Consider the following 26942-nt stretch of genomic DNA (forward strand, 5'->3'; position numbering starts at 1 on the left):
TGCTGCTGCTGCTGCACCGCCCGCAGCAAAAGCGGCGGCTTTTGTCTTTATTTTCATAGAAACAAAAAATTGTTTATTTTCAGTTTGTTGAGAATTAGAGTTTGTTTTTGCTTCTGTTGCTGCTGCTGCTGCTGCTGCAGCAGCAGCAACAGAAGCAGCACGGGAGCAGCAACAGCAGCAGCAACTGCTGCTGCTGCTGCTGCTTCATTCGTGCTCTTGAAATAACAAAGAAAGTGCAGCAGCAAGAACAGACGCTTAGACGGCTGCTGGCCGCTAGCTGCTGCTGCTGCTGCTGCTGCTGCTGCGGCTGCTGTTGCTGCTGCTGCTGCTGCTGCTGGTGATAGAAGCAACAAAAAAATATCTGCTGCATTTACTATTGCTGCATTAGCAGCAACAAACTCGCTGCTGCTGCTTCTGCTGCTGCTACTGCTGCTGCTGCTGCTGCTGCTGCTGCTGCTACTGCTGCTGCAGCAACTCCCGCCTATGCCGTTTCTCAACCAGGATTTCTCCCGCTCTATTTCTGCTGCTGCTGCTGTTTCTGCTGCTGTTGCTGCTGCTGTTGCTGCTGTTAATCATATCCTTTTTTATCTTTTGCAGCAGCAGCTGCTGCAGCAGCAGCAGCAGCAGCAGAAGCAGCTCTTTGCAGTCTGCGTTTTCTCCCGCGTTGCTGCTGCTGCTCCTACTACTACTGCTGCTGCTGCTGCTCCTACTGCTGCTGCTCCTACTGCTGCTGCTGCTGCTGGTGGTGGTTCTGTTGCTCAGCCCCTTCTTTTCTTTTGCTGCAGCAGCAGCAGCTCTCTCCTGTCTTCCTCCTCTGCTAGTTGTTTGCTTCTCTTTTCTTCCTGCTGCTGCTGCGTGAAGCTGCTTTCTATACACTCCCCCAAATCGAGCTGCGCATACACCCCAGGATCGTAGCCAGTAACAGCTCTCATTTCTCTTCTCCATTCAGGTTCTGCTTTTCTCTTGCTGCTGCTGCTGCTGCTGCTGCTGCTGCTGCTGCTGCTGCTGCTGCTGCTTTGCTGCTCCTCCTCGTCGTCGTCAGCTATAAAGGAAGATAAGTCGGAGTCATCGTCCCCCCATTCATCTTCGCTGCAGCTTCTATCTTCTTGCTGTCTCCTTTGCTGCTGCAGCAGATGCTTCTGTCTCTGCTGCTTCTGCTGCTGCTGCTGCTGCTGCAGCTGCTGCTGCTGCTGCTGGGACACAGAACCCGGCTGCAGCAGCTGACGCTGCCGCAGCAGCTGGCGGGAACGAGAGCCAACAGGCACAGAGAAAGATAGACGCGCGCTGGGGGAGGGTAAGAAACCCCGCTGCTGCTGCTGCTGCTGCTGCTGCTTCTGCTGCTGCTCCTGCTGCTGCTGCTGCTGCTGCTGTAATTTCTGCTGCTGCGGTGCAGCAGGAGGAGGCTGCGGCATAGCCCGAGAAGGCTGGAACGCCAGGACCTTCTTTCCCTGTTGCTGCTGCTGCTGTTGCTGCTGCTGCTGCAGCAGCAACTCTTGCTGCTCCTTCTCTCGCAGCAGCTTCTGCATCAGCAGCTGCCGTTGACGATGACGAAGCAGCGCCTGCTTGTTGCCTGCTATGGTGCTGCTGATCTTGGGTTTTGCTGCTGCTGCTGCTGCCGCTGCTGCAGGACTAGAAGAACTCGGAGACTTCCGCTGCTGCTGCTGCTGCTGCTGCTGCTGCTGCTGCTGCTGCTGCTGCTGCTGCTGCTCGCGGGGGGGCGTCGGAGATTCAGAGTGCGACCAAAGCCTTTCCCCTCTCGGCGACAGTTGCCGCTGCTGCTGCTGCAGTTGCTGCTGCAGTTTCTGCTGCTGCTGCTGCTGCAGCTGCTGCTGCTGCAGTTGCTGCTGCGCATAATTCCTGGGGTTCCATGGCTCTACCCCCTTCGCCAGATCGATGCTGCTGCTGCTGCTGCTGCTGCTGCTGTTGCTGCTGCTGCTGCTGCTGCTGGTGTTGGTTCTGGTGTTGCTGTTGTTTTTGGTAGGTGTTGCTGCTGCTGCACAATAAGGTGCAGCCCTTGCTGATGGTCCAGCTGTTGCTGCTGCTGCTGCTGCTGCTGCTGCTGCTGCTGCTGCTGTTGCTGCTTTGAGTGTTTCACAAGAAATAGATGTATCGCCGCGGTCAAAGCCCTCGGGCCTCTCCCGCAGCAAACGAACGTCTGGGTTGCTGCTGCTGCTGGGCTTGCTGCAGATATGTTTTATTATTTTTGTTCCGTCTTCGCTCCTCATTACAACGATGCTGCTGCTGTTGCTGCTGCTGCTGCTGCTGCTGCTGCTGCATGTGCTGCTGTTGCTGCTGCTCCTGCTCAAAAAAAATGGATGCACCTGCCGAGACTTTGTCTTGGACCGCACGCTGCCACTGCTGCTGCTGCTGCTGCTGCTGCTGCTGCGTTGCAGGCTGCTGCTCCTGTTGCTGCTGCCTGAGCTGCTGCTACCCCCCAAGCTACGTGGGATCGACGATCCCGCGCGGTTGGCTACAGGCATTCTAAATGCTGCTGCTGCTGCTGCTGCTGCTGCTGCTGCTTTGGGGGGCCTTCCTTGCTTTCTCATTCGCTGCTCATCCTCCTCTAGCTGCTGCCGCTGCAGCAGCAGCTCCTGCTGCCGCTTCTGCAGCTGCTGCTGCAGCGCAGCGTGAACACTCTCCCGCCCAGACTCCTGCTGGCTGCTGCTGCTGCTGCTGTTGCTGCTGTTGCTGCTGCTGCTGTCGTTGACGCTGCAGGTGCTGCTTGTGGTGCTTGCGCATGTACTTGGTTCGCTGCTGACGCTGTTGCACAATGCGTTGTTGCTGCTGTTGCTGCTGCTGCTGCTGCAGTTGTTACTGCTGCTGCTGCTGCTGCTGCTGTCGCTGTCGAGTGGCTTTCCCTCTTGCAGCTGCTGCTGCTGCTTCTCCAGCTCCAGCAGCCGCTTACTGAGTGCCTGCACTTGCTTCTGCGCCTGTCTATCTACGATTACACTCCTTCCTGCTGTTCTTAGCTGTTTCAGTACTTGCTGCCTCTCTTGCTGCAGCTGCTGCTGCTGCTGCTGCAGGAGTTGCTGCTGCTCTTCTTCACGCCGACGTGCTTCGGCCTCTTGTTGCTGTTGCTGCTGCTGTTGCTCTTGCAACAGCCGCTGTTGCTGACGCCGCAACTGTTGCTGCAACTGTTGCTGCAGCTGCTGCTGTTGCTGCTGCTGCTGCTGCTGCTGCTGCTGCTGCTGCGCTAGCCGCCTCCTCCTCTCATCGATAGACGAAGGCCGCGAGGGATGTCCTAGGAAGCCCCCGGTGTCGACCTTTGGGGGCCCAACGAGGGCATCAAGAAGATCCATGTTGCTGCTGCTGCTGCTGCTGCTGCTGCTGCTGTTGCTGCTGCTGTTGCTGTTGCTGTTGCTGCTGTCTGGCTGGTGCAGCAGGAGTTGCTGCTGCTGCTGCTGCTGCTGCGTGTACTCACTGTACCCGCCGACGGCAGCAGTAGTTGAATGGTTGCAGCGTATCGATGACGCTGCAGGAGGTGTATATACACCTCAAAGAGTTGCAGTAGATGTTTATTCCTATGATATAAACAGAAGTCATAAGAATTTCTACTGCTTTCTCTCTCTTATAAACCTGAACTGCTGCAGCAACACCACCAGCCAGCCCCGCGGCGGTGAAGACGACGAGAGCAGAAGAAAGAAGAAAAAGAAAGTTTATAAGACAGAAGTGTATTCCCACATGAAATATAAAACACAATACATAAAATAAATATATATTATACAGAATATCTGAGCCAGAGAAGAAAAAATAGAAAGAAGATACAGGTTGTTGTTGCAGCCGCTTCCTTGCTGATCGAGAGGTAGCGATATAACATACAGACCGTGACTTGAGCTTGTTTCATATAAACACAACTCCTTCGCTGTATAACGTCAACTAAGAAGAATATAAAAATAAAACAATATAATAAAGAACTTTATTCATATTCAAAAATATGAGGCAGCTCTAGACACCTAAACTGCTGCAGCTTACCGCGGGCTAGCGACAGCCGTTCATGCCGCGGCGGGCGCAGCAGCAGCAGCAGCAGCAGCAGCAGCAGCAGAAAGGCCCCAGGCATCAGCAGCTCGCTAGCTCTGGGTTTATTTATGTTTTATTTTGTTTGTTTTCTTTATCGAATTTATAATATAATTGTTTATTAAATATAAATTTAATTTGTCTGAACTCAGATTCATATTCTTTACTTCTGCACGCCACCCAACGCCCAGAAACATGAAATATGAATCTCAGTGAAACCTGAATATTTTTTGCAAATTCCGGTCAACTTGTTCAAGAGAAATATTTTAAAACTACTTTTAAACTTTAACATCCAGTTATTCCCACAATTCCAGAGTTTTTTTGTAGAAGTTTCTGCATTTTTGTTGGCTTCGGTCTTGCAGCCAGAGCCATGCTATGACGCTTGCTCTCTTGCCTTTATCTAGGAGAGAAGCGAGCTGCACTGTAGGTAAACACTTAGAGTCAGAGTTTCCCCAAAACCAGCTGACCAGTTTCCCCTGTCTTCAGACGTCATGGGCGTTGAGCCCAGGCCTGGGTGTTGCGGGGAGGAGGCAGTCTGAAATGGGGTTGCAGCGCACCTCGCTGCGACTGGAAATACAAGCCAGCCTCACGCGTGTACACGAGGAAGTTTCAACAAAGTTTCTTTTGATGCATGCTTTACCTCTGAATACACTTATAGAACGTTTGCGTGTGTTTACACTCAACTTACCAAGGCCAAGTGAAGTTTCCTGTAGCAGCCCATGTAGTGGAAAGGCACTACAATGGAGCTCAAGTGGAACGTTCACAGACCTAGTTAGCTGTAAGAGAAAAAACACAATACTTACAGAGACAAGTTGTATTACTTTAGATAGAATGTTAAGGTAACCAAACCAGGATGGCTGAGCAGCCACACCAACGTGGCTGCCTACAAGACAGACGCTGCGGTTCAGACGCTGATTCAACGCAGAGTCAGACAGGATATTAACCATTCTAGAGATTTCCTTTTTAAGACGAAGAGACTCGAATATGTTTTTCAGATGATAATTTGAGTATGTGGGTCCTTATAGTATGGATCGGCCTTGTTTAGTGCAAAGATGTAGAGTATGAACCCCGTAGGGTTGTCATATGGTATACTCGTAGTAACAGCAGAACCAGCTGACCACTACAAGCCATGCTACATGTGCCCCTCCGTCCGACGAAAAACACACGTCCCCGTCTGTCGATGTGCCGACTGAAGGCGAGATGGCAGGTCTGGGCCGTTGCCTGCAGCTGCCGGTGATGCTGTCGAGGTTCGCGCTGCTGTGCCTCGCGCTGCCCGTTCATGTGCGTCTTCTGCTCCCGCGCTGAAATACTGGAGCGTCGTGATACGCGTCGATGAGCAATGGAAGATAATACGCCGAGAAGGCCCAGTCAGCAGCCTGTCAGGGGACTTGCCCAGCTGCTGTTGTTGCGGCGGGCGCTGCCTGTCTTGCTACGGCGGAAGCGGAAGTGGTAGTCAACGCGCAGCTTTCGCGTTGCTTCCACTGGTAAAGGTAGATTAGTGTGAAGGTAAGACATAATGGAAAACATGAGGGAACGGGACAGCCACAGTTCCTCCAGGGTGCTGGGGGGTGAGGCCAAGCCAGGGGAGGGGTAAGACACTGAGGAGGCAGGTCAAGGGCCTGGGTCCCCTAACCATCTGCCGGCGGGGGGGCCGACGCCAACGATGTCTGCGGGGGGGCCAGAAGAGCCCGATGGACTGCTTCCCGTAAGCGATCTTCCGAACCCCACTCAGGTTCATGGGTGCCTGGCAATTTTACATAGTACTCGCATTTCCTATAGCTTCTGCGAGTGCTAACCCGTCTCTCCCACTCTGGTGGGGAAACAGCAGCGACGTCCCCGCGAGAGGCCATCCATGGAGGGTACAGGGATTCTAGAGAACCGTCGAGCTTCCCGAAATGGTTTCAAGAAACCGACGTTAATGGTGTGATGGCATCTCCGCGATGAGGGTAAGTCCAAGATGTAGGCTAATGCATTGATCGGAGAGCGGCAGAAAGCGGTCCAACCCATCATGTTGCAAACTTTTGGGGTTGTTCGTCCTCCTGCGCTTTACGGAGGGCATCTGAATCCACTAGAACCAATGCATTTCTGTTGAAAGCAACTGCTGAACGTCTTTTGTCGTAGTTTCTGGCTCGGCGTCCTTGTGCCTTTCTCATGCATTCCCGCTCAACTGCAAGCTGTGTGAGGAAGTCAGAGGCGGCGGTAATTCGGGGCTGGCGTCCAACAGCGCGATCTAGCGTCGTGTCAGCTAGTGGAGTTTCTGTGTAGACGAGGGTCGCCGGCGAGCAGTGAGTGGGCGACGGCACTGTAGTATTATAAACCCATTCTGCACAAGCAAGAAACCCAAACCAGTTAAATGAGTTCTGTTGGTCGTAAAGTCGCAAATACTGCACCAGCGTGCGGTTAGTTCTTTCGGCCTGAACATCTGCCTCCGGATGGTTGGCGGTGGTCATGTTGTGGTTAATGCTGAGCCGTTGCATGAGGCTGCGCCAGAACGCGCTAAGGAACTTCGGATCCCTGTCGGTAACTAATCTCGTCGAGACCCCGTCGACTTCCGCACATGATGAATGAATGGCTGAGCCACTCCTTCCGCTATGATTTCGCTCGAGCAGGGAGTAAAATGAGAGTGCAGCGTGTGCGCTAAGCCGATCCACCACGACATAGATGCTATAATGGCCTCTGAAGCCTGGTAACCCCACGATGAAATCCATTCAAATATCCGTTCACATCCTTTCGCGAATAGGCACGCTTTGCAGGAGTCCGCTTTTGAGGATGTTCCGCAGCTTTTGCTACTGGCAGTTCGGGCAGGAGAGGGCGTTTTCATCGACTGATGGGCGCATCCGAGGGCAGCAGAAGGGCCTGGCAACACGCTCCGTCGTTGTATTGACCCCGCCATGGCCTGCTACAGCATGGTCATGCACTTTGCACAAAACGTCAGTGCGAAGCCGGGCTGGTACGTAGAATATACGAACACTACACTTCATTTGGTAACACAAAAGGTAGCAATCGGTGCTGCAGTGCTTGGCCCGTCCCCCATTGTTGAACTTAGCTAGGACCGCAGCCGTATGAGTATCTAGGGAATAAGAAGAAGGCAGTTTGGAGATAAAACGACAATTGCCACAGACGAGAGCTGTCGCAGAGCATTGTGGCTGACCTCTACAGCATCTGGAGAATGCGTCGGCGACCACGTTGGTGATACCCTTGATATACGTGACAGTGAAGTCGTACTGCGTGAGCCGGGAGAGCCACCAAACAACTCTTTCTATATCGCAGTCTTGAAAACTCTTGGTCGGGTGTCTCACAGATTGACGATCGGTTTGGACACTAAAATGCCTGCCATGCAGGTAATGTCGGCGCTTTTTCACACTCCACCTGACCGCTTATAGCTCTTCCCGTACCGGATACTGTTGTTCCCTACCTGTGAAATGGTGCGAGTGGCAAGCAACTATTTGGTGCATTTTCGAGTCGTTAGTCTGCTGAAAGAGCATAACCCCGCCTGCGGTCTCGCTGCCAACGGTTGTGAGGAAAAAGGGTCTATCGAAATCAGGGAGCGCGAGTACTGGGGATGATGTCAGATGCGGGCGGCTTCATCCTCGTTCTCTATCCAAATAAACTGCTTGTTCTCCTAAAGGATGTCATTTAGAGGGGCAAAAATGCGATCGAATCGAGGAATGAAAGTGCGATAGTATGGGGCGAGCCCGAGGAACTTCTGAACGCCCATCTGCGTGTACAGCGGTAGCGGTCATCTCTGAATCTATCCTAGCCAGATCTGGTTCAACCCCTGATACAGAGACACGAACTCATAAGACGTTGATTGCTTGCATGAAAAACGAACACTTCTGTGCCTTCAGAAACCACTGCTTCGCGCGTAGTAGTTGCGATTCCCGCCTGAGGTGCTGCAAGCCCTCCTGCACATTTCGGCTGAACACAAGCAGATCGTCCATGTATACTGCCATCCACCCCTCAGTCATTGGCCCCAAGAAGTCGTGGCTGTCCTGCTGCTGCAGTTCAGCAGGTGCATTCACGGGACTAAAGGGCGTACAGGTACACGCCAGCTTGCGAATGCGAACGCCGCCTTGTGCCTCTCTTCCACGCGCGTGGCATCAACCATTGCTGGAAAAAAAAACAGCAAACAAAAAATAAAACAAAACAAAATCGAACCCCCTTATAAAATATCGTTTAGTTGCTTACACAAACTCTCCTCCAATTTCAGCTGTTTCCTTTCAGCAAAATGAAGATTGATTATGATCCACTCACGGAGGTGCATTTTGATTGGTGAGGCCTCAGACCGTCAATACCCCTTCACTATTTCGGCATCCAACGCTGGGTAAAATGAATTCTTGCCAGAAACAATTCAGGAGCAATGTCTCCAGGTGTTCCGTCCTAAGCCATACGGTGGGTTCCGGAACGGAGAGGCCTTAGAGGAGCTCCGTAGTTCCCTAAACTTGTACCACCGCCTACGAAATGCCCCAGAAAATTTACAGTTACTCTTGGCCTCCTCCTTATTAGAAGCTGATGAACGGCAGTGGTGGCTACATTTAAGCAAAGGCTCTGCCTTTCCGGAGCACATCAGTTCCATACAGGCCTTCCGGGATGCGCTGTGTTGCGGAGACAAGAACGTGGTGACTGTCGCTCCCGCTTCCCCTGCAGCAGGACCGGCAGCGCTCGCCGCAGCAACAGCAGCTCGGGGAATCCTCCGACAGGCTGCTGATTGGGCCTTTCCGGCCTACTCTCTACCTCTATCTGTTGGTCTCTACTAGCAACTGCCGGCACTTACCTGAAGGGGCAGCGAGCAGCGGCAGCAGCACCGGAAGCACCAGGAGCAGCCGTTCGAGCAGCATAGGCACCAGAAGCAGCCGCTTAAGCAGTAACAAACCTCAAGCAGCGGTAGAAGGGCAAGATGCTCTTGTCGCCGCACAGCAGCAGCCCTGGATGCCAGGGACGGGATGGTTGTACGGCAACGGGGCCGGCAGCACGAGTAGCATCAGAGACAGCGCAGATCTACCGCATTCTATATGGACATCGGCGAGGCAGGACGTGCGCTTTCCGCCGATGGAGGGGCAGATGTAGCATGGTCTGCCTACAGTTAGCACAGGAACATTCACTTGCCTTGGTAGGTTGCGCGTAAGCAAATGCAAACGTTCTACAAGTACATTCAGAGGTAACGCATGCATCAAAGGAAACTTCCTTGAAGCATCCTTGTGTACACGCGTGAAGCTGGCTTGGATTACCAGCCCCAGCGATGTGCGCTGCAACCCCACCTCAGTCTGCCTCCTCCCCGCAACCCGCAGGCCTGAGGTCGACGCACAGGACGGCTGAGGACAGGGCAAGGAGGCCAGCTGTTTTGGGGAAAGTAACGTCTTAAGTATTTACCTACACTGCAGCTGTCTTCTGTCCCTGATTAAGGCCAAAAAACAGCCTTTATACGCTGCAACTCAGCACAGGCCGCCTCTTCTCCCCGGCCTTAGGATCTCCAGCTGACGGTTCCGGGCCTCCTTGTGATGAGAGAGGAGGCTAGACGCTGTTCCTGGAAATGCTTATCTTAATAGCATTTCCACTCGATTGCAGGTCGTGACGGCCCTCGGATTAGACTGAGGAACCTCGTTATACACCCCACTACAACTGTAATACACTGTCGCACCTTTGCACCGCGTACGCAACCAATCTAACAGCCCGTTCGCGACTATTAAGAGAAGGATCTGCGTAACTAGTGTTAGGAAATAGCAGTAACGGCAATACTGTGGACAAATATTAGAGGAAAAATCGTAATTCTCTAGTCAAAAACCCTCTGACCGTGCCCCGCCCCTTCGCTGGGCGATCGGTCGTTAGATCCTAGAACCGCAAGGGGATGCCGGCGTAGCGGCCGCGGCACTGTCACAGGCCCGCGTACTATAGTGACTCTGCCCCTATGGAGGAGTAGGCTTACCTCGACTAACCATTTTCGCTCTACACTTAGATTAACTTAATTCTAATTTTACACGTAATTATAAATTCCCTTTCGTTTTTGTCCACTAGTCGTCTTCGGTCGTACATTGTAGTGCTAGTGCACTACAACAACTCATGCTGCAACGGAACTCCGCATGCGCATACAACAGATGATCAGCATTTGCTCCATTCACTAACACTATCAATTACTCTTTAGAATTCACTTGGCCCTAGGTTGTCAGCCTGCGCACAAGTAGGAATACACAGAACCAACTCGCACAGACAATGCTATTGCTACGGCGCCCCCTCCCTCTCCGTACGAATGAGTACGCCCTTGCGGGCTCTGTCGAGGGTAATAAAGAACACATAAGAGGACTAAGAAGGGAGAGAAACAAACGGCACCCACGGATGCTGCTGTGCCGTAGTGATGCTGCTGCCGACTCATGCCGTGACGGGATCGTCTCAGTGACCTGACCATTGGTCATCTGTGGCACTCCATGTCGCCTAATTGGGTTAACAGCCACTTTTTAGATTGGGCATCGCAACCTCCTAAAAAACGAGAGTGAAGGAGTGCCACTGCGCAGCTACCATGAAAACGTGAACAAGTGTCGAGCCAGTCACAAGGCGTGGCGCCCAGCTTGGTAGGGAAACTTGAAAATGCAGCTGACGGCAACGCCGAGCCAAGTATAGAAAGAGGAATACTGATGATTTAATTATGTTTATCGGTCGTGTCTAATAGTTTTGCATAATATCTGCCTTATTTTTACCACTGATACAGATAGATGATGCTGCCGAAATCAAGTCAGTGTCGATGGAACGTATCGATACCCCAAAGAGCTTGTATACATTTTCAAACGAAATGAAAATGTTTTGCATTTGAATGAATATTTGAATGCATTCAGACAATACTTTTTCCAATTTTACCTCCTTCTATTCGCGCTTTCCGAGCCCGTGCACCCGAACATAAACTTTATTCACGTACTTTCGTGTATCGATTACGCACCGTAAGCAACAATGATCTCAGTTGTAGCGTAAAGTTGAATTTCTTATCGAATCATTTTGATAAAATAATATTCATGCTAGTGTATGAAACGTGCTGCATTGGAGCTACCTCTGCTTACAGCCGTTGCCTCATGATGCAGCCAAGGGCACTTGGTTCTTGTGAATACTTTCCTTGAAAGGAAACACCACACAAGTTGTTGCAGGAATATCAGGCTAGAGGCCAGTGATGCAGGCAAGCAATAAATACTGGTTCATGATAAGACTTCCTCGATCCTGTTGTTTTTATATATACGGCGTACGAGCGGGTCGTCATGTTTATGTTGGGCCAAAACCTTCCTCTTTCATACGATACACATTCATGCACGGAGACTCGAAATGCTGTTGAGATCGTCTTTAAGGCTGATGTTTACAATTATTGGTTCTCTACCATTAGGATATTTCACTGCTGTGTCCAGGTTGTTATACTGGATATATGTACGTAGAGATATAAGCAGATAAACAGAAAAGAGCGTTCGTCTTCAGCTCGTTGGTACCAAAGAGTAATAGCAGAATAGAGTTACTGAAGGTACGGATGGTGAAATTTCAGAAACGTTCATGAGATCTCGCGAGATTCGAATGCGATGAAATGATAACGGGAGATTAAGCCTCAATTTCAACGTTTGTTCTAAAGACTTATTGCAAATTATTATGCTGTGCGGTTAGTTCATATATGAGTTAGCCCTTAAAGTATAGAGCACACCACCTCGTCCCCATAGTATCCTTTGGTTCGATTCTGCCTCATTTCGTTTCCCAGCTGTTCGATGCCCAAATCGCCAACAGCTTCATCTCTACTTTTTCAATTACAGAGGCATGTTTGTTGCCTCTTAGTGCTCGTGTTTCTCGCCATCACTACCAGCTACGCTGCCTGGAGAATATGCGAATACCTTGTATAAGTGTAGAGGCATAGCCCTGCACGCTAAGCTAGCGATTTCGAGAGGCCTTTAGAGTGAAACTTCAGAACAGTAGACACTTGGTCAGCTCGTTATGTACTCATGCTGCTATTATCAGTAAGAGAGAAATCTCATGTGCCCTTCCTAGGTCGTTCTGGGGAGCTGCAAAACATCCTTCTAACGCCCAACCGTGCTAATAAACAATATAAATGCTAATACTTTGCACGAATTCGCCGAGTTGCCGGCTCTAAGGCGATATAGACTGCAGTGATTCGAGACGGCGCAATATCTCGCAGACGCTGTATAGCAATGGAGGACACGTTTCTAAAACCATACCCATCTGATGAGTTGTGTCAGTTCAAAATGTTTTAATTGGATGACTAGGCTGGCAAACAAATCCTACGGACTCTCACCTGGCCCACATGACAGAGTGTATATGGGCCGGTTATGACTCAGCTCAGCTCAGCGTTGACAACGCTTAGAAGTTGAGGGCGAAGAGGCCGACAACGACGAAAGCGCTGCTCAGGAGGGCACCATAAGCGGAGGCGGCGCCAACTCCGCTGCTAAGAACAGCTGCAACCTTTGTCCAGGTCTCTTCCCTGAATACAATTGTATTCACAACAAAAGTGTCGGTCATGTCAACCCAATTTTCCCGGCTGTCACGCAACATTTTGGATTTTTGGGCATAAAGATGCAAAACTGCAAGCGCTACATTTGTCTGCGTTAAAGTGTGGTTGCCGTGCTGGAATGTATTTATATATGCATATATATATATATATATATATATATATATATATATATATATATATATATATATATATATATGTATATATGTATATATATATATATGTATATATATATATAATAACTAATGTAGAAATATGTTTTACATTATACATAATGAATCACCAACTGTGCTGCTCATGACAGGAGTGAGAATGCTGACGTGATGGGTGATTTGTCCTTTTCGAAGACGGCGGGGTCCAGCACGCAAGCCAAGCCCTTCTCAGAGCAGCCAGTAACGGAGTAGCAGGTTGCAACGGTCTCTTCTCCCTCGCTGACGAGTGAGATGAAGTTTGTTGCAGCTCCTGTTTTGTATAGTTCTTCATCAGCAGTGTATTTTGGTGGGATGTCCACATCACTGATGAGAAACACAAGCATACCTCGAATACGGGATCAGCATTATGGTTTGAACACATGAGAAACACCGACAAGGTCGGATCAGTTTCAAGATATGGGCAAGCAGAGCTATGAAATTGCCTACTGCTGCTTCAGACTCTCCACTACTGACGCTAAAGAAGCAATGCATTGATTGACATATGTCAACAATAAAACTCCTGGAAGTGAATCAAACCCACCTGAACTTTTCATAGCCCTTCTTCCAGGCATCGACGGCATCGGAGCAGGTGGCGCTCGTGCCAGAGTGGTAGATCAAGCTACGTTTTGTGTCGGTGGACTGCGAACAAATAATGTAATCATTGCATGAACAATAGAAATTTTGTATAACTTTCCTGGTATCTTTCTTGGTGGTATATTGGAGCCCAACAGACAACGCAAGTGCTCTGGAACTTGGTGATGACTTTCGTGGTTTCCTAAGGCACTACATATGCATCAGCGTTTGACAGAGAGGTTGCCCTGAGACATACCAAGATGGTGGCCTTTCCACTCTTGAGGGTGGAGCATGTCAAACCTTTCAGAAGCTCGTCGAGTTCGGCTTCTGCCACTTCTTTCGGCTCTTCTTCGGTTGCGGACTTCTCGGCAACGAATGCGTTCAGGCCAAGGTTGTCTTGGGTGCGGAATTCGTTGATTTCTGTGAGGCAGTTTTCCTTTTCACCTGGTGTGACACAGTGAGCAATGATGCACCATGCAGTTGCATTAGAATTATGAGGATTGTCTCGTTGCTTTCCCTCAGGCAGATCTCCCTCTCTGCTACGAGTACAGCGTGCGCCACCGGCCGATCAAGGCTGGCAAACTATACGAACTAATCTTCCGAGAAACCATAAAAGTATATCCAGCACTGTTCACTGGCGTGCGGGCACGTCTATGTTTTGCTATACTTGTGGTTCCTCCATACCGAGCTTCGTGAATTTGATCTCCCCGTCAGTAGCGCCGTTGTCCCCGCTGTCTTCGGCGAGGGCCAAAATCTTGTTCCATGTTGTTTCGCTATTCAAACGGCAAACAGCAGCATCTTTCTACCGACATAATGGACGTTTACTTGTGTTGTCGCTTCGACTCAGGCGTGCACGGCACCGAACGGTTCAGCACGCTTGGGAGCAAGGAAAAGAGCTAGGTACTACAGACGGTGCTTGGGCATGAGAAGAACTAACGGACATGGCGACGGCTACTCCAACCCCGATCAGTCACACTATTTAAGACGTTTAACAAACAAATGTATCGGTCAACTGTAATGACGAGAAGATGTGCGTATGTCCCACTGTGCCTTCTGCAAACTTCAGATCTCACCTGATTGGTTCCTCCTCTTCTACCAGGGTTGCCTCCGTAATGAAGCAGATAAGTGCAGATTTTTTGCAGCCAGTAGCATTGTAGCAGAGCATTTCACGTTCTCCGTCGGCCATAAGGGACGCGAAACCGGCAACTACGTTGTCGTAATATATTTCGCCTGTGATCTCTTCCTTGTCGACTTCAGAACGAGCAAGCACTCTCTTTTTGAAGGCTGGCGGAAGGTCAGTGCTGGAGGCAACGTAACGGACAGACAATTGTCAGAATTGACGGGAAGCAGGGATTTGCTGCGGCGTTGATTTAAATGGTGGTACAAACATGGCTGCCCAGTAGTCACGGAAACGAATAAAGTCGTTACGGTTTGTGCCTACGCATTCACTCCACGGTATGATGCATTACCTAATGGGATGCTGTGCAAAGGGCATAAGTGTCTGATAATGTTGCGTTGACTGCGCACTGATGTCGCACTGTGCTCACCCCAGTTTGCTGAATCCAGTCTTCCAGACCTCAACTGCTTGTGCAGCGGTGGGGGCAGTTCCACTCTCGTCACCAACGGCGTAGATGAGAGTGTAATCCTCTGCTACCTGCCCACATATTGGAACATTTTGCAGCGTTTATTTCCGACGCATGAGAGTAAGCTGCTTTAATAATAGGGGGACAAATTCCCCCTCCATCTGGCAAGTGTCCAATATTTTAACTGGAGGGGTTTCACATGTAAAGCCGAAAAGTGGATTATACAAGGTTTGATTGAATTTGGGGAAAACTTAGAACGCTCGCAACTTGCAGTAATGACAGAATATGAGGAGACCAAACACACCGTTGGGTCGATTTTGGACTGCTCTATCTCCTCGCAAGTCAGGTTGTACAAAGCTTCCTCGTAGTTGGTCCCCTTTACTATTGATCTTTTCTTTCGGAGTGATTTGCCTTTATGCGGGGCCACAAATTTGGGTAGGTCTAACCCCGCAACCGTACGCACGTCGTTGACTGCCGTCAAGCAATCTTCGTGCTCATCTTCTACAAAAAAAGCACGAATTAGGCCATCACTATACAATGACTTCCTAGTGTACTACGCTCCGACTTGCACCTATTCTATCTTAGCCAGGCATCCTTGCTGCAGCAAGTTCGTCCTACCGTGACCCTTCAGTGTAGGCTTCTTCTTGTGGCTCGCCTCAAGCTTGTGCCACATCTTGCGGCTGTATTCATGTCACACACACGGGCGAATAGATGCAGTGTCGACTTCTCGACCCCTCTGACAAAACTTAAAGCTAATATCTATGGTTTCATATGTCGTGTTTGGGTGTGTAGCAGTATGCACACTTGTGGTGGCTCCTGCAGCACAATATTCCCATTTAATGCTACCTGGTCACTCCACATTCGAGCCACGAAAGGCCTGGAAAAATCGTTTTACTGGAGCTTACCTCACAGGCAACTGCTCCACGTCGAAGCCAGCAGGCTTGAAGTAGCACACAAATACTTTATCTGTACAGCCGGTTGTAAGTCCACAGCGAATTACCTGTGCGGTATCGCTCAGCAGGCTGACAAGCCCAACAGCATTTGGGTTATTGTACGGCTCTTGTTGTTCTTGATACACTGAAGGGAATTCTCTGAACAGTCATACAAATAGCTTGGGTCGCCATGCGCCCTCCTCATGCTCCACCGCCATGGTCTTTGGTGTACACAGGCGTTGCACAAGATATTTGCCCCAACGTGAACTTACTCGAAGAGTTCAAAGCCCTTTTTCCATTCTTCAAGAGCTTCAGCACAGGTGATATCTTCCGACCTTCTGAAGGACTCTGACTTTGTGGCCGAGATAACGAACTTCTTGCCAGAGTTATCGACCTAGGCAGTGCCACTACACATATTTAGATTCCTCCGTATGTAGGCGGCAACTTACCAGCATCCATCGTTAACGAGCAGACAGCACTCGCCCCGTGTTTAAGGCGTCAACTTTGCGGGTGGACCTACGATGTGGTTGTATTCCCCAGACTTGAGGTTAGCGCAAGTAGTGGCGGTGAGAAATGTTCCAAGGTCGTCACTGGCCGTTCCATCTGACATGGGCGAGTATTCTGCGGCTGCAGAATCAATGGTTTTGCGCCATGCGTTGATTTCTGCCGTGCACTGTGTGCCGCCGCCTGAGGAATATGGAGGCACCCAAGGTAGGCAACGCTAAGTTTGCTCTTATCTCACCTTAATTCACATTCAAAATTAGAAATATGAGCCTAGAACGTTTGCTTGGCGTTTGGAACTACTGTTTGTGGCATTCCCAGCCGCCCCTGGCCGTCATGTGCTGCTTGCAGCGTTTCAGTCAGGCAATTCAGGATTTTTCCCCAATGATAATTGCATCTTACCTGCCTCAGTTAAGTTAGTTGGATTCTCGGAGCGCATAGTTGGGTACGACTGGGAGTCTTTATTGAGAGCATCAACAAAGTTCCCGTGCGCAAATGCGGTTGCCACCGCAAATGCGGCACAAGTGCAGAGCGCTTTCATTGCAGGAATGACTGAAATTGGCAGTGCTTTCCAAAACTAATATACATGAAGCATGTATAAAATGTGTTTGGTTTTTTTTTTTGCTTGGAATTGGTCGCAGCGTCTGGCCAGCTCCGCCGGTGCTGAGCCCGGGACCCATTGTCGATGCAGCGATTTCCGCACAAACGCACCTGCGCGCGGTCGCCGATTCCCCGTTGCAACGTTCAATGATTGAAAGCGCTAATTTAAGCAAAAGCAAATAGTTTTATGTCTCTTTCAGGCAAGAATGGTTTTGCAGCTTCGATGAGTGTCAGTCACCCGACTCGTTCCCCGGGTCACTGGGTCGGGGACAACCCTGTCCCTTAACTTGCACGCAAGTAGCACATACTGTCAGTAAGTTGTTCGGAAAAATTGTATTAAATAATTGCATTATTTATAAATGATATGAGAATAATATCCGAGTCTTGCTATCTTAGTAATGGGCTGGGTGCCTTTCGAGTCTCCGCACTTGTGGATGGAGAAGTGACCCCGGCTGCGACGGGCAGGTCGGCATCCCCTGTGCCCTAGGCCCTGAACCCTTTAGTCCAAGCTCAAACATCTATCTCGGAAGGTGGAACAGAGAGACCAAATCGAACGAGTCGGTGCGGCGCCAAAGCCATACTCAGTAGGCAGCAGAGAGACAAGGTTTCGCCAGAGTCATGCTCAGTATGCGCAGGTTGTTTCGCTGCCCCATACATACCAGGCTTCAAAAGAAAGCCACAAGCCAAGTCGTGGCTGCATGTTCTGTAGCAGGTCGCCGCACATTGCGCCCGTTGTCTTCCCGTGCTTCCATATATTCCATACCGTCTCAAATGGCCTGGGCTTCAGCAAGGCACCTTCGGGTCTACTGGAGAGTACGCAGTCAATGAGAGGTAATATATACATATATATATATATATTACTTGCATAATATGATTCTCAAGTGAAATAATTAACCACCGGTTTGCTCCTTTTACTTCAACTGTGAATATCGCATACCATAGGAAACAATGGTCGTACAAGCGTCACCCGTGGAGGGTCGTCATAATTAACCTGCCGAGTACTCGATCAAATAAGGTGAGCCAACACCCAAAGAGGAAATATAAACAATGGTTCATATGCAACAACACTTTCGAGAAACATAGAAAAACAAAGTTCTGGCCGCAGCCCAACGCCCGTTCACAGGGCACCCTGCGGCCGGTCGCCATCGGCAAGCATAACGCTTAAGGATGCCGAGATATGGTCCGCTACAACAACCTGTCGGTATTCTGTTACCATTCTGTCCGATAATACATAAATAAAGTATTCCATTCAAGGTTTACATATATATAATTATTCTATTCATATTCTAGCGTTACACTACAAATATAACGCAACGAATACCTTGTAGGGCTCACGCACTACACCCTCCGTATAGGGGCACCCCTGCATTTCTGGTGTCGCTTTACCGAGCTCGTTCCCTCCAAAAGTATAACATCGGCTTTATATACCAAACACGTGCAAATTAAAGTGCACCACAGCCTCTACAAGAATATTGATTGGCTTTGATCCTGCAACATCAACCGACAGCTACGAGCAACTCCAGGAAATCTAGAATAAATGCAACGATAACGCGGGCGAGCAGCGGGGGGGAGCCCGCCAGAGCTTGTTGCCGTGGCTGCTGATGAGTGATTAACGGAGGCAGCCAAAGTATTTGGACATGGTCGATGCTGCACAGGCTTAAAGCAACAACACCAAAAGCAGGAAAGCAAGCGGTACAAGAGATACCTCTGCTGCACTAAGCATCGAGACTAAGAGAAACTTTCACTACTTAACGGGTGCAACGATTTATTAAGGCAACGCATTCGGCATAAAATTTTCAATAGATTTCTTTTGGTGAAACAGGGATTGCAAGTTTAATGTTAGCTTCTCCTTAGTTAAGCGAGGGAGCAGCTGGTGCTACTAGTGGTTGCCAGCATGGCACTGAATTCATATAGTCGTGAGGGGCTTTCGCAGAAAGACCTGAGTACAACAGAGTGAAACCATATTCTGTCTAGGCATTCTGAGGACCTGGTTAGGAACAAACCTAGGATATATCCCGTTTATCTATAATATGTACAGCAAGGAGACAAGAAGGCCTCAAACGCTCAGGCTTCAGCGACGCTCTAGGAGGGCCCCCTGAAAGAATAGCAGCAACAAAAAGTAACCCCACGTATTTGTTGGCGCAGCGAATGTTGTGGCCAGTTTTTTGATCGCTGAGCAGAAAATGCTTTTGCATCTCTTCTTTTGCCCTAGTTCAGTAAACTCTCGCCTGTTCTTGGGGCAAGGCTGTTGTTAAAGACATTTGTTTTGGGCAGAAGAGTTAGCTCTAAAACGCTACGCGCGAAAATTCCCAACTGATGTGACTCCGCAGGTTGCGAAACTCGCACAGTAAGGCGAAATCGCCGACCAAGTCTGCACAAAGCAGTAGATTTCGAAGCTGGCTTTGTTTGCAGGACCAAACGCGGCAGCAGACGTAAATGCAGGAATTAGCAACAATTAATAGTTTCTGTTATGCGGTATTCGTCTTCCACAGTTGTCCCGAGATACTGAACCGGGAACGGGTATGCCAAGCGGAAATGCGATCCTTTTGGCACAGCGTGATCATGGGAATGCCTGGGGCTTGAGTTCGTTGTCCCGCGGCTTTAATCTTAATCTATATTCGTATCTTTACAGAACCTATACAGGCAGCTTGCCTCTGGGGGGTCCCATGCTGCTACTGCCGCCCGCGCGGCCTCACTTCCCCTACTACTTAAGCTGCACCTATAGTGAGCAACAAGCGCCACAAAGCTGTGCTTGTACTTGCGGAGGCATTACCGAGCCAGATACGCGTTTCTGTAGCTCTACGCATTTTCAATGGCAACAAACCCGTAGATAGGTGAATATTCTAAAGGATTTTCACTGCACTTTCTGTTTAGCCTGCATGCATAACTCTGAGGGTACTACTGGCGGAGCTGCAGATACAGGAGTTGCATATGGTGGCTGAGATTGTCAGCCACCGCGACAAGGTTCCTTTAAGAAGCAGCAGTTCAGCTCTTGTTCAGATGTTCTATTTGTCAATTGGCTTTCATTTTCCTATGCTGTCTTTCATAAATACAACTCTAATCAGAGGCATACAGAAACTCAAACAGCCACTGCCCCCTACCAAATAGATGCCAAACTACGATCTTTTTTGTCGGTCGCCTGAGTACTCCTATGTTGTGCATCGATGGGACTTTTTACCCCCTCTCTGCGGTGTATCTACCTCCAGAATCAATGAATTCGTCGTCATCCTATTCACCAAATTACGTCATCATGAATGACTTCGTCTCATGCTGAGGCGAAAATGTACATGATGCAGTTGCTTTCGCAACAAAAAACTATTGAAGTTCTGAACCGTGAACTACAGCGGTTCATTATGCCTTTTAGGAATTCTGATTTAAGTAATTTATTTAACCTCAGCGTAATGCCAACTCAGGCCTTAGTGAGGATGTCAGTAAAGCGTGCAACTTCGCTGCATGTTTCAGTAAGAAGTTGCTTTCCACCGCTGATCGTGTTGAAACATTAGCAGTGCAATTCATGAATTCACTTCTCCAGTACGGGCTGACTGTAGGAAGGAAAAGTCCACGAGAAAGCAATAGTTCTTGTGTAGTCTGTTTCTTTCCTACGGACCGCAAACTCCACAATAGATGGCCAAGAGGTAGTGTCAGCGGCTTTAAGCATGAATACAGCATCTCCTGCTGCGGATGCTGTACCCTTGCACCAGTGCTCCAAGCTTTACTTAGACCTGCAAAAATAGCACCGAAGAGAGAAACCATCAAAAGTGATAAACGTAGAACTAATTCAGAGCAGAGGTGTCCAAGCAATGCATCTTACTCTTTCCCGACCCATAGCATAACCGCTGCCCTGCTCTGCAGTGTATGCAGACGCAGTTTGACTGGTCTTCTGCTCACTTGCTGCTGCCAGTGCTTCGTGGGTTCGTAACGAAAGTTGCCAATTCATGTCTCCGTCATGCGGCCTCGGTGACGAGGAGATGGGGGGCGGCAGAGCAGCAGCATTGCAGGTCTGAGGAGCCGGCACAGCGGCTGCAGTATCTGCTGCCGCCGCTGCTGTTGCTGCTGGTTCTGTTGTTGTTTCTGCCGCTGCTTCTGGTGCTCCTCCTGCTCCTGCTTTCGCCGTCATCGCGGGCAGCGTCAGTTGCAACAATAGCTGCTCTGCCTGTTGTAATGCGTGCATACAGCGGAGATGAAGTGGCTGGGCCTTCTCGAGTGCGCCTGCATCGATAGACGCTAAAAACGTAAGAACCATGCGGACCTGCTGATGCAACAGCAGCAGCTCGTCCGTAGCTGTAGGCAGCTGCAGCAGCGGTGCTGCAGCAACACCAGACAAAGCGCTGCAAGGCCGTGGCTTCCATGGTGTCGCCCCCCGGGATCCTAAGCTAACTAAACTAACACTAACCGGCAGCGCCATCAGCCGGAGGTGCCACAGCTCCAGTGCATTGGCAGCACGCTCTGCTGCTGCAGCAAGGCATTGATTATTCTCTGACGCTGATGATGTTGAAGTCTGTCCCGCTGCAGACGAATGCAGTGAAGAAGCAGCTATACCCTCACCAAGGGACTGCAGCAGAGCTGCTGCTTCACCCAACAGGGCAGCCGCATGCAGCCGTACCAACGGGTCTTCTTCTCCCACCCTCTTAGCCGCATCACGAATAGCAGCAGCAATAGTGCTTCCTTCCTCTGCTGCAGCAGACAATTTTTCTGCTTCTCTATTGCATCGCGATTCGATGTTTGTGTTGTGTTCCCATGCATGCACAGCACCCATGGCCGTCAGCCACAACGGATCCTGCAGAAGCTGCAGCTGGCCTGGCGACGCAGCCGCAGAAGCAATAGCAGCAAATGCTGCAGGGTACTGCCGCTGCAGCTGCAGAATAGAAGAACGCGCAAAACACGTTGCTGCTCGGGACTTAGCGTCCAAGCCAGCTGCTGCTGTTGCTGCTACCTCAGTTGGAGAACCACTGCAGCTCCCCATACCGGGGGCTTCACAGCCATCTGCAGAACAGAATGAAGAACGTTGTGGCTGTGGAGCGACTTCAGGCATCCTTGCAAGATATGAAGTCTCTTCACCTCCGTTCCTGCACCCCTGGAGAGACGACAAAGCATGCGGACTCAGTGCCCCAGAGGGTAGCACCGGCGAAGGCCGCAAAATGTATCGGGGGCACCTATTCTAGTAACAACAAGAGGAAACATCTGGAGGAAGATGTTGAGGAACATGCTGCTGCGGTGGGTGTTCTCCCCTGGAGGCAGGAATACCTCTGGGGGCCTCCCAAGCAGGGTTGGGGGGAAATGGGGCGCAGTGAAGGCTGTATTGCTAATCCTCCTAGATGCGCGTGCTGCTGAATGCCTGGCGTCTTCTTGAGGCACGCCAGGGCACCGCTAGCAATCAGAAACTTGCAAGGCTGCGAGGCTGCATGTGCCACCGGTCTGAAACGCCCTGCAAGCTTGTGCTCTCTTGGGAATGCAAACCAAACTAAGTTGTACAAGCGAATTGGTAAGCCAGCAAACTATGTAAAGGATGATGAGTTCCACAGCCTGATACTCCTGAAACGCCTGTCGTCTTTGCAGTGCATGCGCTCCGGCACTTAGCCGCAGCCAGAGAGTGGCAGTTGGCCGATTTTGAGGCCGAAAGGTCCATTCCTTATCATGTTACATTTGTTTTAGGCTTTTTTAGAGAAATTACACTCAATATGTTCATACATATGAGGGCTTAGCCTCCTAAGGTATTGTGTTGCATCATCGAGCCAGGGGTCACCGGGCTGCAGCGCAGTACGAAATGGGTACCAATCTGCAGCGGGGGGCTCCTAAGACAAGACAGACCAAGGGGGGCTAATTATCGAATTCTTTAGTAATTGTTTAGTTAAATACGTTCAAGTCACTATTGTGAAACGCAGTATACATGGAGTCTGTCGGTGCAGCTGCGCCTAGGCCGCTTAATCGGCTGTGCGGGCCCCGAGTCGGCGCCACGTGGGTGCGGCGGCTGCTTCCTCAATTCCAAATTAAAAAGCTCACACAGATTTTAAAGCCAATATCATTTGGCCAGTGCTAACAGCACAAGGAGTTTTCATCATCCAAAAAATGAAATCGTTTTGTACCTTCGCCGCACTGGCGGTCGCATCCGCAATTGCTCAAGGGAGCTTTGCTGATGCCATCGGTCAAGGCAGAGCAACATTCCAAAAGCTTCGCTCCATTGCCAATGTAACGGGGCTGACTGAGCTAGGTAGGCTGCAACGAGCCCCGTAGAGAAGCTGCCACTGCACGTTTCCTAAGTCGTCCAGGGATAGCTGTACAACCGTTGTAGCGAGAGTCCTCGATCTTAACCGAGTACCCCTGTAAGCTGTAATCGACTCAAGTTGCTCAAAGCATATTAGTAGCTCGAGGCTTTTTTCCGAACTCGAGACGTCCAGGGGCACCCCGGCACAAGGGCCGGGTGCGCAAAGGAAGCAGATTCTTGCGTTGGTTGTTGAACTCACTGCTGTAGCCTCTGTTGCAAGGCAGTTCCATGTGACACCATACCTGAAAATCCTTTAGATGAATGCAAAACACTGTAGACAACTGTTAAGCGTTCGCTTGAACCTCAGGAGCCAGGCTGTACGCAAATAGAAATGCTGATAACAACGTCAGACACTCCAAGCCACTGCCCTAAACGACTATACCTCTCATATACAGTGGCAACAATCGTTCAAGAAACAGTATATCATCCCAACTTGCACAGCAACCGGATGTAATAGAGAAGCATAACTGTATTGTGGGTTTCGACTACTGCGGCTGCACTCAGCAGACGCCCAACACTGCACGGTTGAAATAAACAAGTTTCGGAAGGAAGTGGATCCCAATGCAAAAGAATACATAGCAAACGAAGAGGGAGAGCCAGATACGGATATTGCAAGCTTCCTTTCGACGACATGCGAAAATCTCAAGTCCGGGGATTTTACAAACATAATTGTAAGCCAAGCAATAGACCCCGTGGCCTTAGAGGTTCTTCAAATCCAGTGAGTAGGAGGCATTCTCGCCTTTCCTTCAATTTGGGCCCAAAAATAAGGAAGTAAAGTAGACTGGTTGGGGCGGCTTCTTTCAGGGGGATGACGAAGATAAAGCATTTGTCATTTCGGCCACACGGTCACCTGAAGCCCTACGGACCGCAATGACCTGTGAGGAAGCCGTTCAACAATGGAAAGAAGGATATTCAGTCTTCTCGTAAGCACAACAAAACGACGACGGTATTTTGCGTGGCCTAGGCATGGTTGTATCACGACACGTCACAGCACGTCATGACTTCTGGGTGTCCTTTTAGGGGTGAATACCCTGGAGTGTTCAAGGAAAGCGGAGAACCATACACCGACCCGAATGCTGTAGCCTTTGTCAGCTTGTTGAGCGAAAAACCGGAGATTATTTACTGCGGCACTCCGACAGGTTGTGACGAGGGAAGCATTGTATGCTATATCAAGCCCTCAAGCATAACTGAAGGGAGCCATCCAATTACGTGAGTCAAAAGCACCTTATAGGGCAGCTTCCCTTGGCGAGAGTGTATGATAGTAGGAAAAGATTTCTAGGGAACGCTTTCTGCGAGTTGAAATACGAACCTGCAGCGCGATCAAGCACCCGAGCACGCGGGCTAAACAACGATAAAAGTTTTGTTTCTTCAATTCAAATGCCCGTAAAGCAATCAAGCACGAGGGGGTTTAGCAACTGTACCACATTAACCGTGTGTCCGTTAAATTTCTGCAGTCGCCAGATGTGGCATAAGGTTGAGGCAAGCAAAGGCTTGAAGCCCACACTGGAGGCTCACGGTGGGCCAAGCTTGCATCGTTGATATCTATAATACAAAAAGTAGCAGGCAGCCCGAATAAGGTGGACTGTGGATCCCGCTGTTGAGAAAATGTGTCGTTCTGGCTTCGTTGGCAGGTGATGGCCACAAAAACTGCTTGGAAGCCGTCAATGCTGTGCGTACCGTGAAGGGGCTGGGCCTTCCCGAATTCACTGGTCCAGTGGACACGAAGAACATGAAGAGGAGAAATGCGATTGGCGATGCCACCGCTTATGAGAATGCATTGTATAACCTGAAGTGTGAAGATATAAAGGATTCAAAAATCCATCCAAATGTAAGCTTTTACTCCGACAACAACGCCTCGCAGGGGAGTCTACGAAGCCAATCTAAACCCCACACCCCCCACCCATGTACACCGCAAGCAAAACATGAAACCAGGGCAACAAAGGCCCGAGTCAGCTCTGTGGCTCTCTTTAAAGCTTCACAGTATCATCTTGATGGAGTGGGCGACGCGTGCTGCTGCAATCAATGAGCAGGTTGGAGATGAATACACTCTTATCTACGCTATTAAACAAGGGGACAAACCCCCAACAGCGGAAGAAGCAGTCGAATTCTGGAAGGGCGGATTCACTAAGCTTGGGTCAGCGCACATCCCTCACCAGCAGAGAACGATTTCAGAATATCAGAATCTGACCCATGGCGCAGAAGTGTACAATCCACGAACATGTTGACTCATGAGGAGAACGTGTAAACGAAAACTCTGTGAATGCCACTTGCAATGCGGCAAGCGGAGAGCCACTTTTGTTTCAGCTATATACACCAGCAACTTTCCGAATCCACACAAGCTCTCATCGCTAGATGGTTGGTGCCTACCGTTGCTTGCAGCACCGACGTCCCGCCGGCTTTTACTCTCATGAAGCCCACACGCACTGAAGGAATTGACGGCACAATATACTACGACAACGCAGTGGCGGGCTTCGCTTCCCTCATGGTTGATGATGCCCGCGAGATGAGGTGCTATGACGCTACGGGCTGTGACAATTCCGCTCTGATCTGCTTCCTGTCAGAGCCGACCTTGGTGGAAAATCACGAACCCATCAGGTGAGCGTTGACGCTTGCTGGATAAAGTCTACTAGAAAACAAGTTGCACCCTTGTTTGTATACCTTTGATGCTGTCAACATAAATTTAAGAACTCCAAGCGACCCGACTTCTTTGGATCCACAGTTGTGGTTCTCGGTGTTCCGGCGTGCACGACGATACGTGCTATCGGAGCAGTTGTACTACACACCCACATTCTGATCCGGCAAATGGTTGATAAATATGTTGAGTCTGTCTACGAGTAGAGAGCACTGGCCTCATGCACAATCATGCAGGCACCCATGCGGTAGAGCGATGTGACGTTTTGTATGTATGCAGTGAAGATACATGGAATAAGATTTTGGCTCTCCAGAACGGAGAAGGTGACGAGAGTGATGACAAGGAGGCTGAACTCGCAAAACGCGGTATGGAGCCGCNGGAGAAGGTGACGAGAGTGATGACAAGGAGGCTGAACTCGCAAAACGCGGTATGGAGCCGCCACCTATGCGCCGCAGCGGACAAAATTCTATGCGACGATGGCAGGTGCTGACTGGGTGTTGAAGCAAGATATTCCGTAGAGAAGCGCAGTTTTACCTTGGTGTTGGTTAACGCGGTGTCTTCAGAAAGCACCACTTAGTGTCTGAAGGACGGCAGTAGAATGCTACTATTAAGCAGGCGCAACTGCGATGTGCGGTACTGCCAATGATGTTATAAACCAGATGAAGATGATAACTGCCTCGAAGAAATAAATGAATTCCGCACTCAAGAAGCCCTTGGCCTGAAACCCTTCCTTGCCGAGAAACCAGCTGCTGAAGAAGGAGCGAAAGATTCGACAGAATCCGACTCTGTGGACTCTGTGGACTTCCCGACGGGCTTGACCTGCTCCGCCCTTGCGGATGACAATGCTCAGATCTTGGTGCGCCTCAGCTTTCTTGCACTTTGAATTATTTTGAACAATTCGCTGAGTATTAAGAACGCACAGAAACACTTGCCGAGCAACATATCGCTTCTGTCTTCCGTTGGGTAGCAAGAGACTTCAGAGGGCGATACTGTAGAAGATGTGCCGAAATTCAACTGTGCATGCAATGCCTATTTTATCTTTCCTCAGGATTCCAATTCAAAACGCAGCCTGATGTACTACTATGGCAGCGACGCATCTTGCTCCGAAGCTGTCAAGGCTTGGAAAAAGGGCTATGACAAGTTCAGGTGGGGTTGAATTCCAGCTGAAACTTTTC

General features: G+C 49.9%; 4 protein-coding genes across 4 annotated transcripts; 1 reads left to right on the forward strand and 3 right to left on the reverse strand.

Annotated features, from left to right (window-relative positions):
• Positions 1-758: 758 nt before the first annotated feature.
• EMH_0093570 (uncharacterized protein) lies at positions 759-3299 on the reverse strand (the record flags this gene model as incomplete). The annotated part of the gene is made up of 1 exon (XM_013494905.1): positions 759-3299. The coding sequence occupies one exon, from the start codon at positions 3297-3299 to the stop codon at positions 759-761; it is 2541 nt and encodes an 846-aa protein (XP_013350359.1).
• A 9046-nt stretch (positions 3300-12345) lies between these two features.
• EMH_0093680 (SAG family member) lies at positions 12346-16382 on the reverse strand (the record flags this gene model as incomplete). Its single annotated transcript, XM_013494906.1, has 12 exons — positions 12346-12466; positions 12814-13008; positions 13226-13323; positions 13514-13701; positions 13942-14030; positions 14331-14558; positions 14805-14911; positions 15145-15341; positions 15459-15520; positions 15746-15931; positions 16045-16166; positions 16293-16382. The coding sequence occupies 12 exons, from the start codon at positions 16380-16382 to the stop codon at positions 12346-12348; spliced, it is 1683 nt and encodes a 560-aa protein (XP_013350360.1).
• A 4269-nt stretch (positions 16383-20651) lies between these two features.
• EMH_0093790 (uncharacterized protein) lies at positions 20652-21905 on the reverse strand (the record flags this gene model as incomplete). The annotated part of the gene is made up of 1 exon (XM_013494907.1): positions 20652-21905. One exon carries the CDS (start codon positions 21903-21905, stop codon positions 20652-20654), a length of 1254 nt encoding a protein of 417 aa, XP_013350361.1.
• Positions 21906-22939: 1034 nt separating this feature from the next.
• EMH_0093900 (SAG family member) lies at positions 22940-26923 on the forward strand (the record flags this gene model as incomplete). The annotated part of the gene is made up of 11 exons (XM_013494908.1): positions 22940-23081; positions 23640-23806; positions 23940-24058; positions 24156-24344; positions 24590-24651; positions 24767-24963; positions 25166-25269; positions 25515-25730; positions 26047-26132; positions 26427-26623; positions 26816-26923. The coding sequence occupies 11 exons, from the start codon at positions 22940-22942 to the stop codon at positions 26921-26923; spliced, it is 1587 nt and encodes a 528-aa protein (XP_013350362.1).
• Between the last annotated feature and the right edge of the window lie 19 nt (positions 26924-26942).

Source organism: Eimeria mitis, genomic scaffold, assembly GCF_000499745.2.
Source record: "Eimeria mitis Houghton genomic scaffold, Emh_scaff133, whole genome shotgun sequence".
In the NCBI taxonomy this organism is placed as follows: Eukaryota; Apicomplexa; class Conoidasida; order Eucoccidiorida; family Eimeriidae; genus Eimeria; species Eimeria mitis.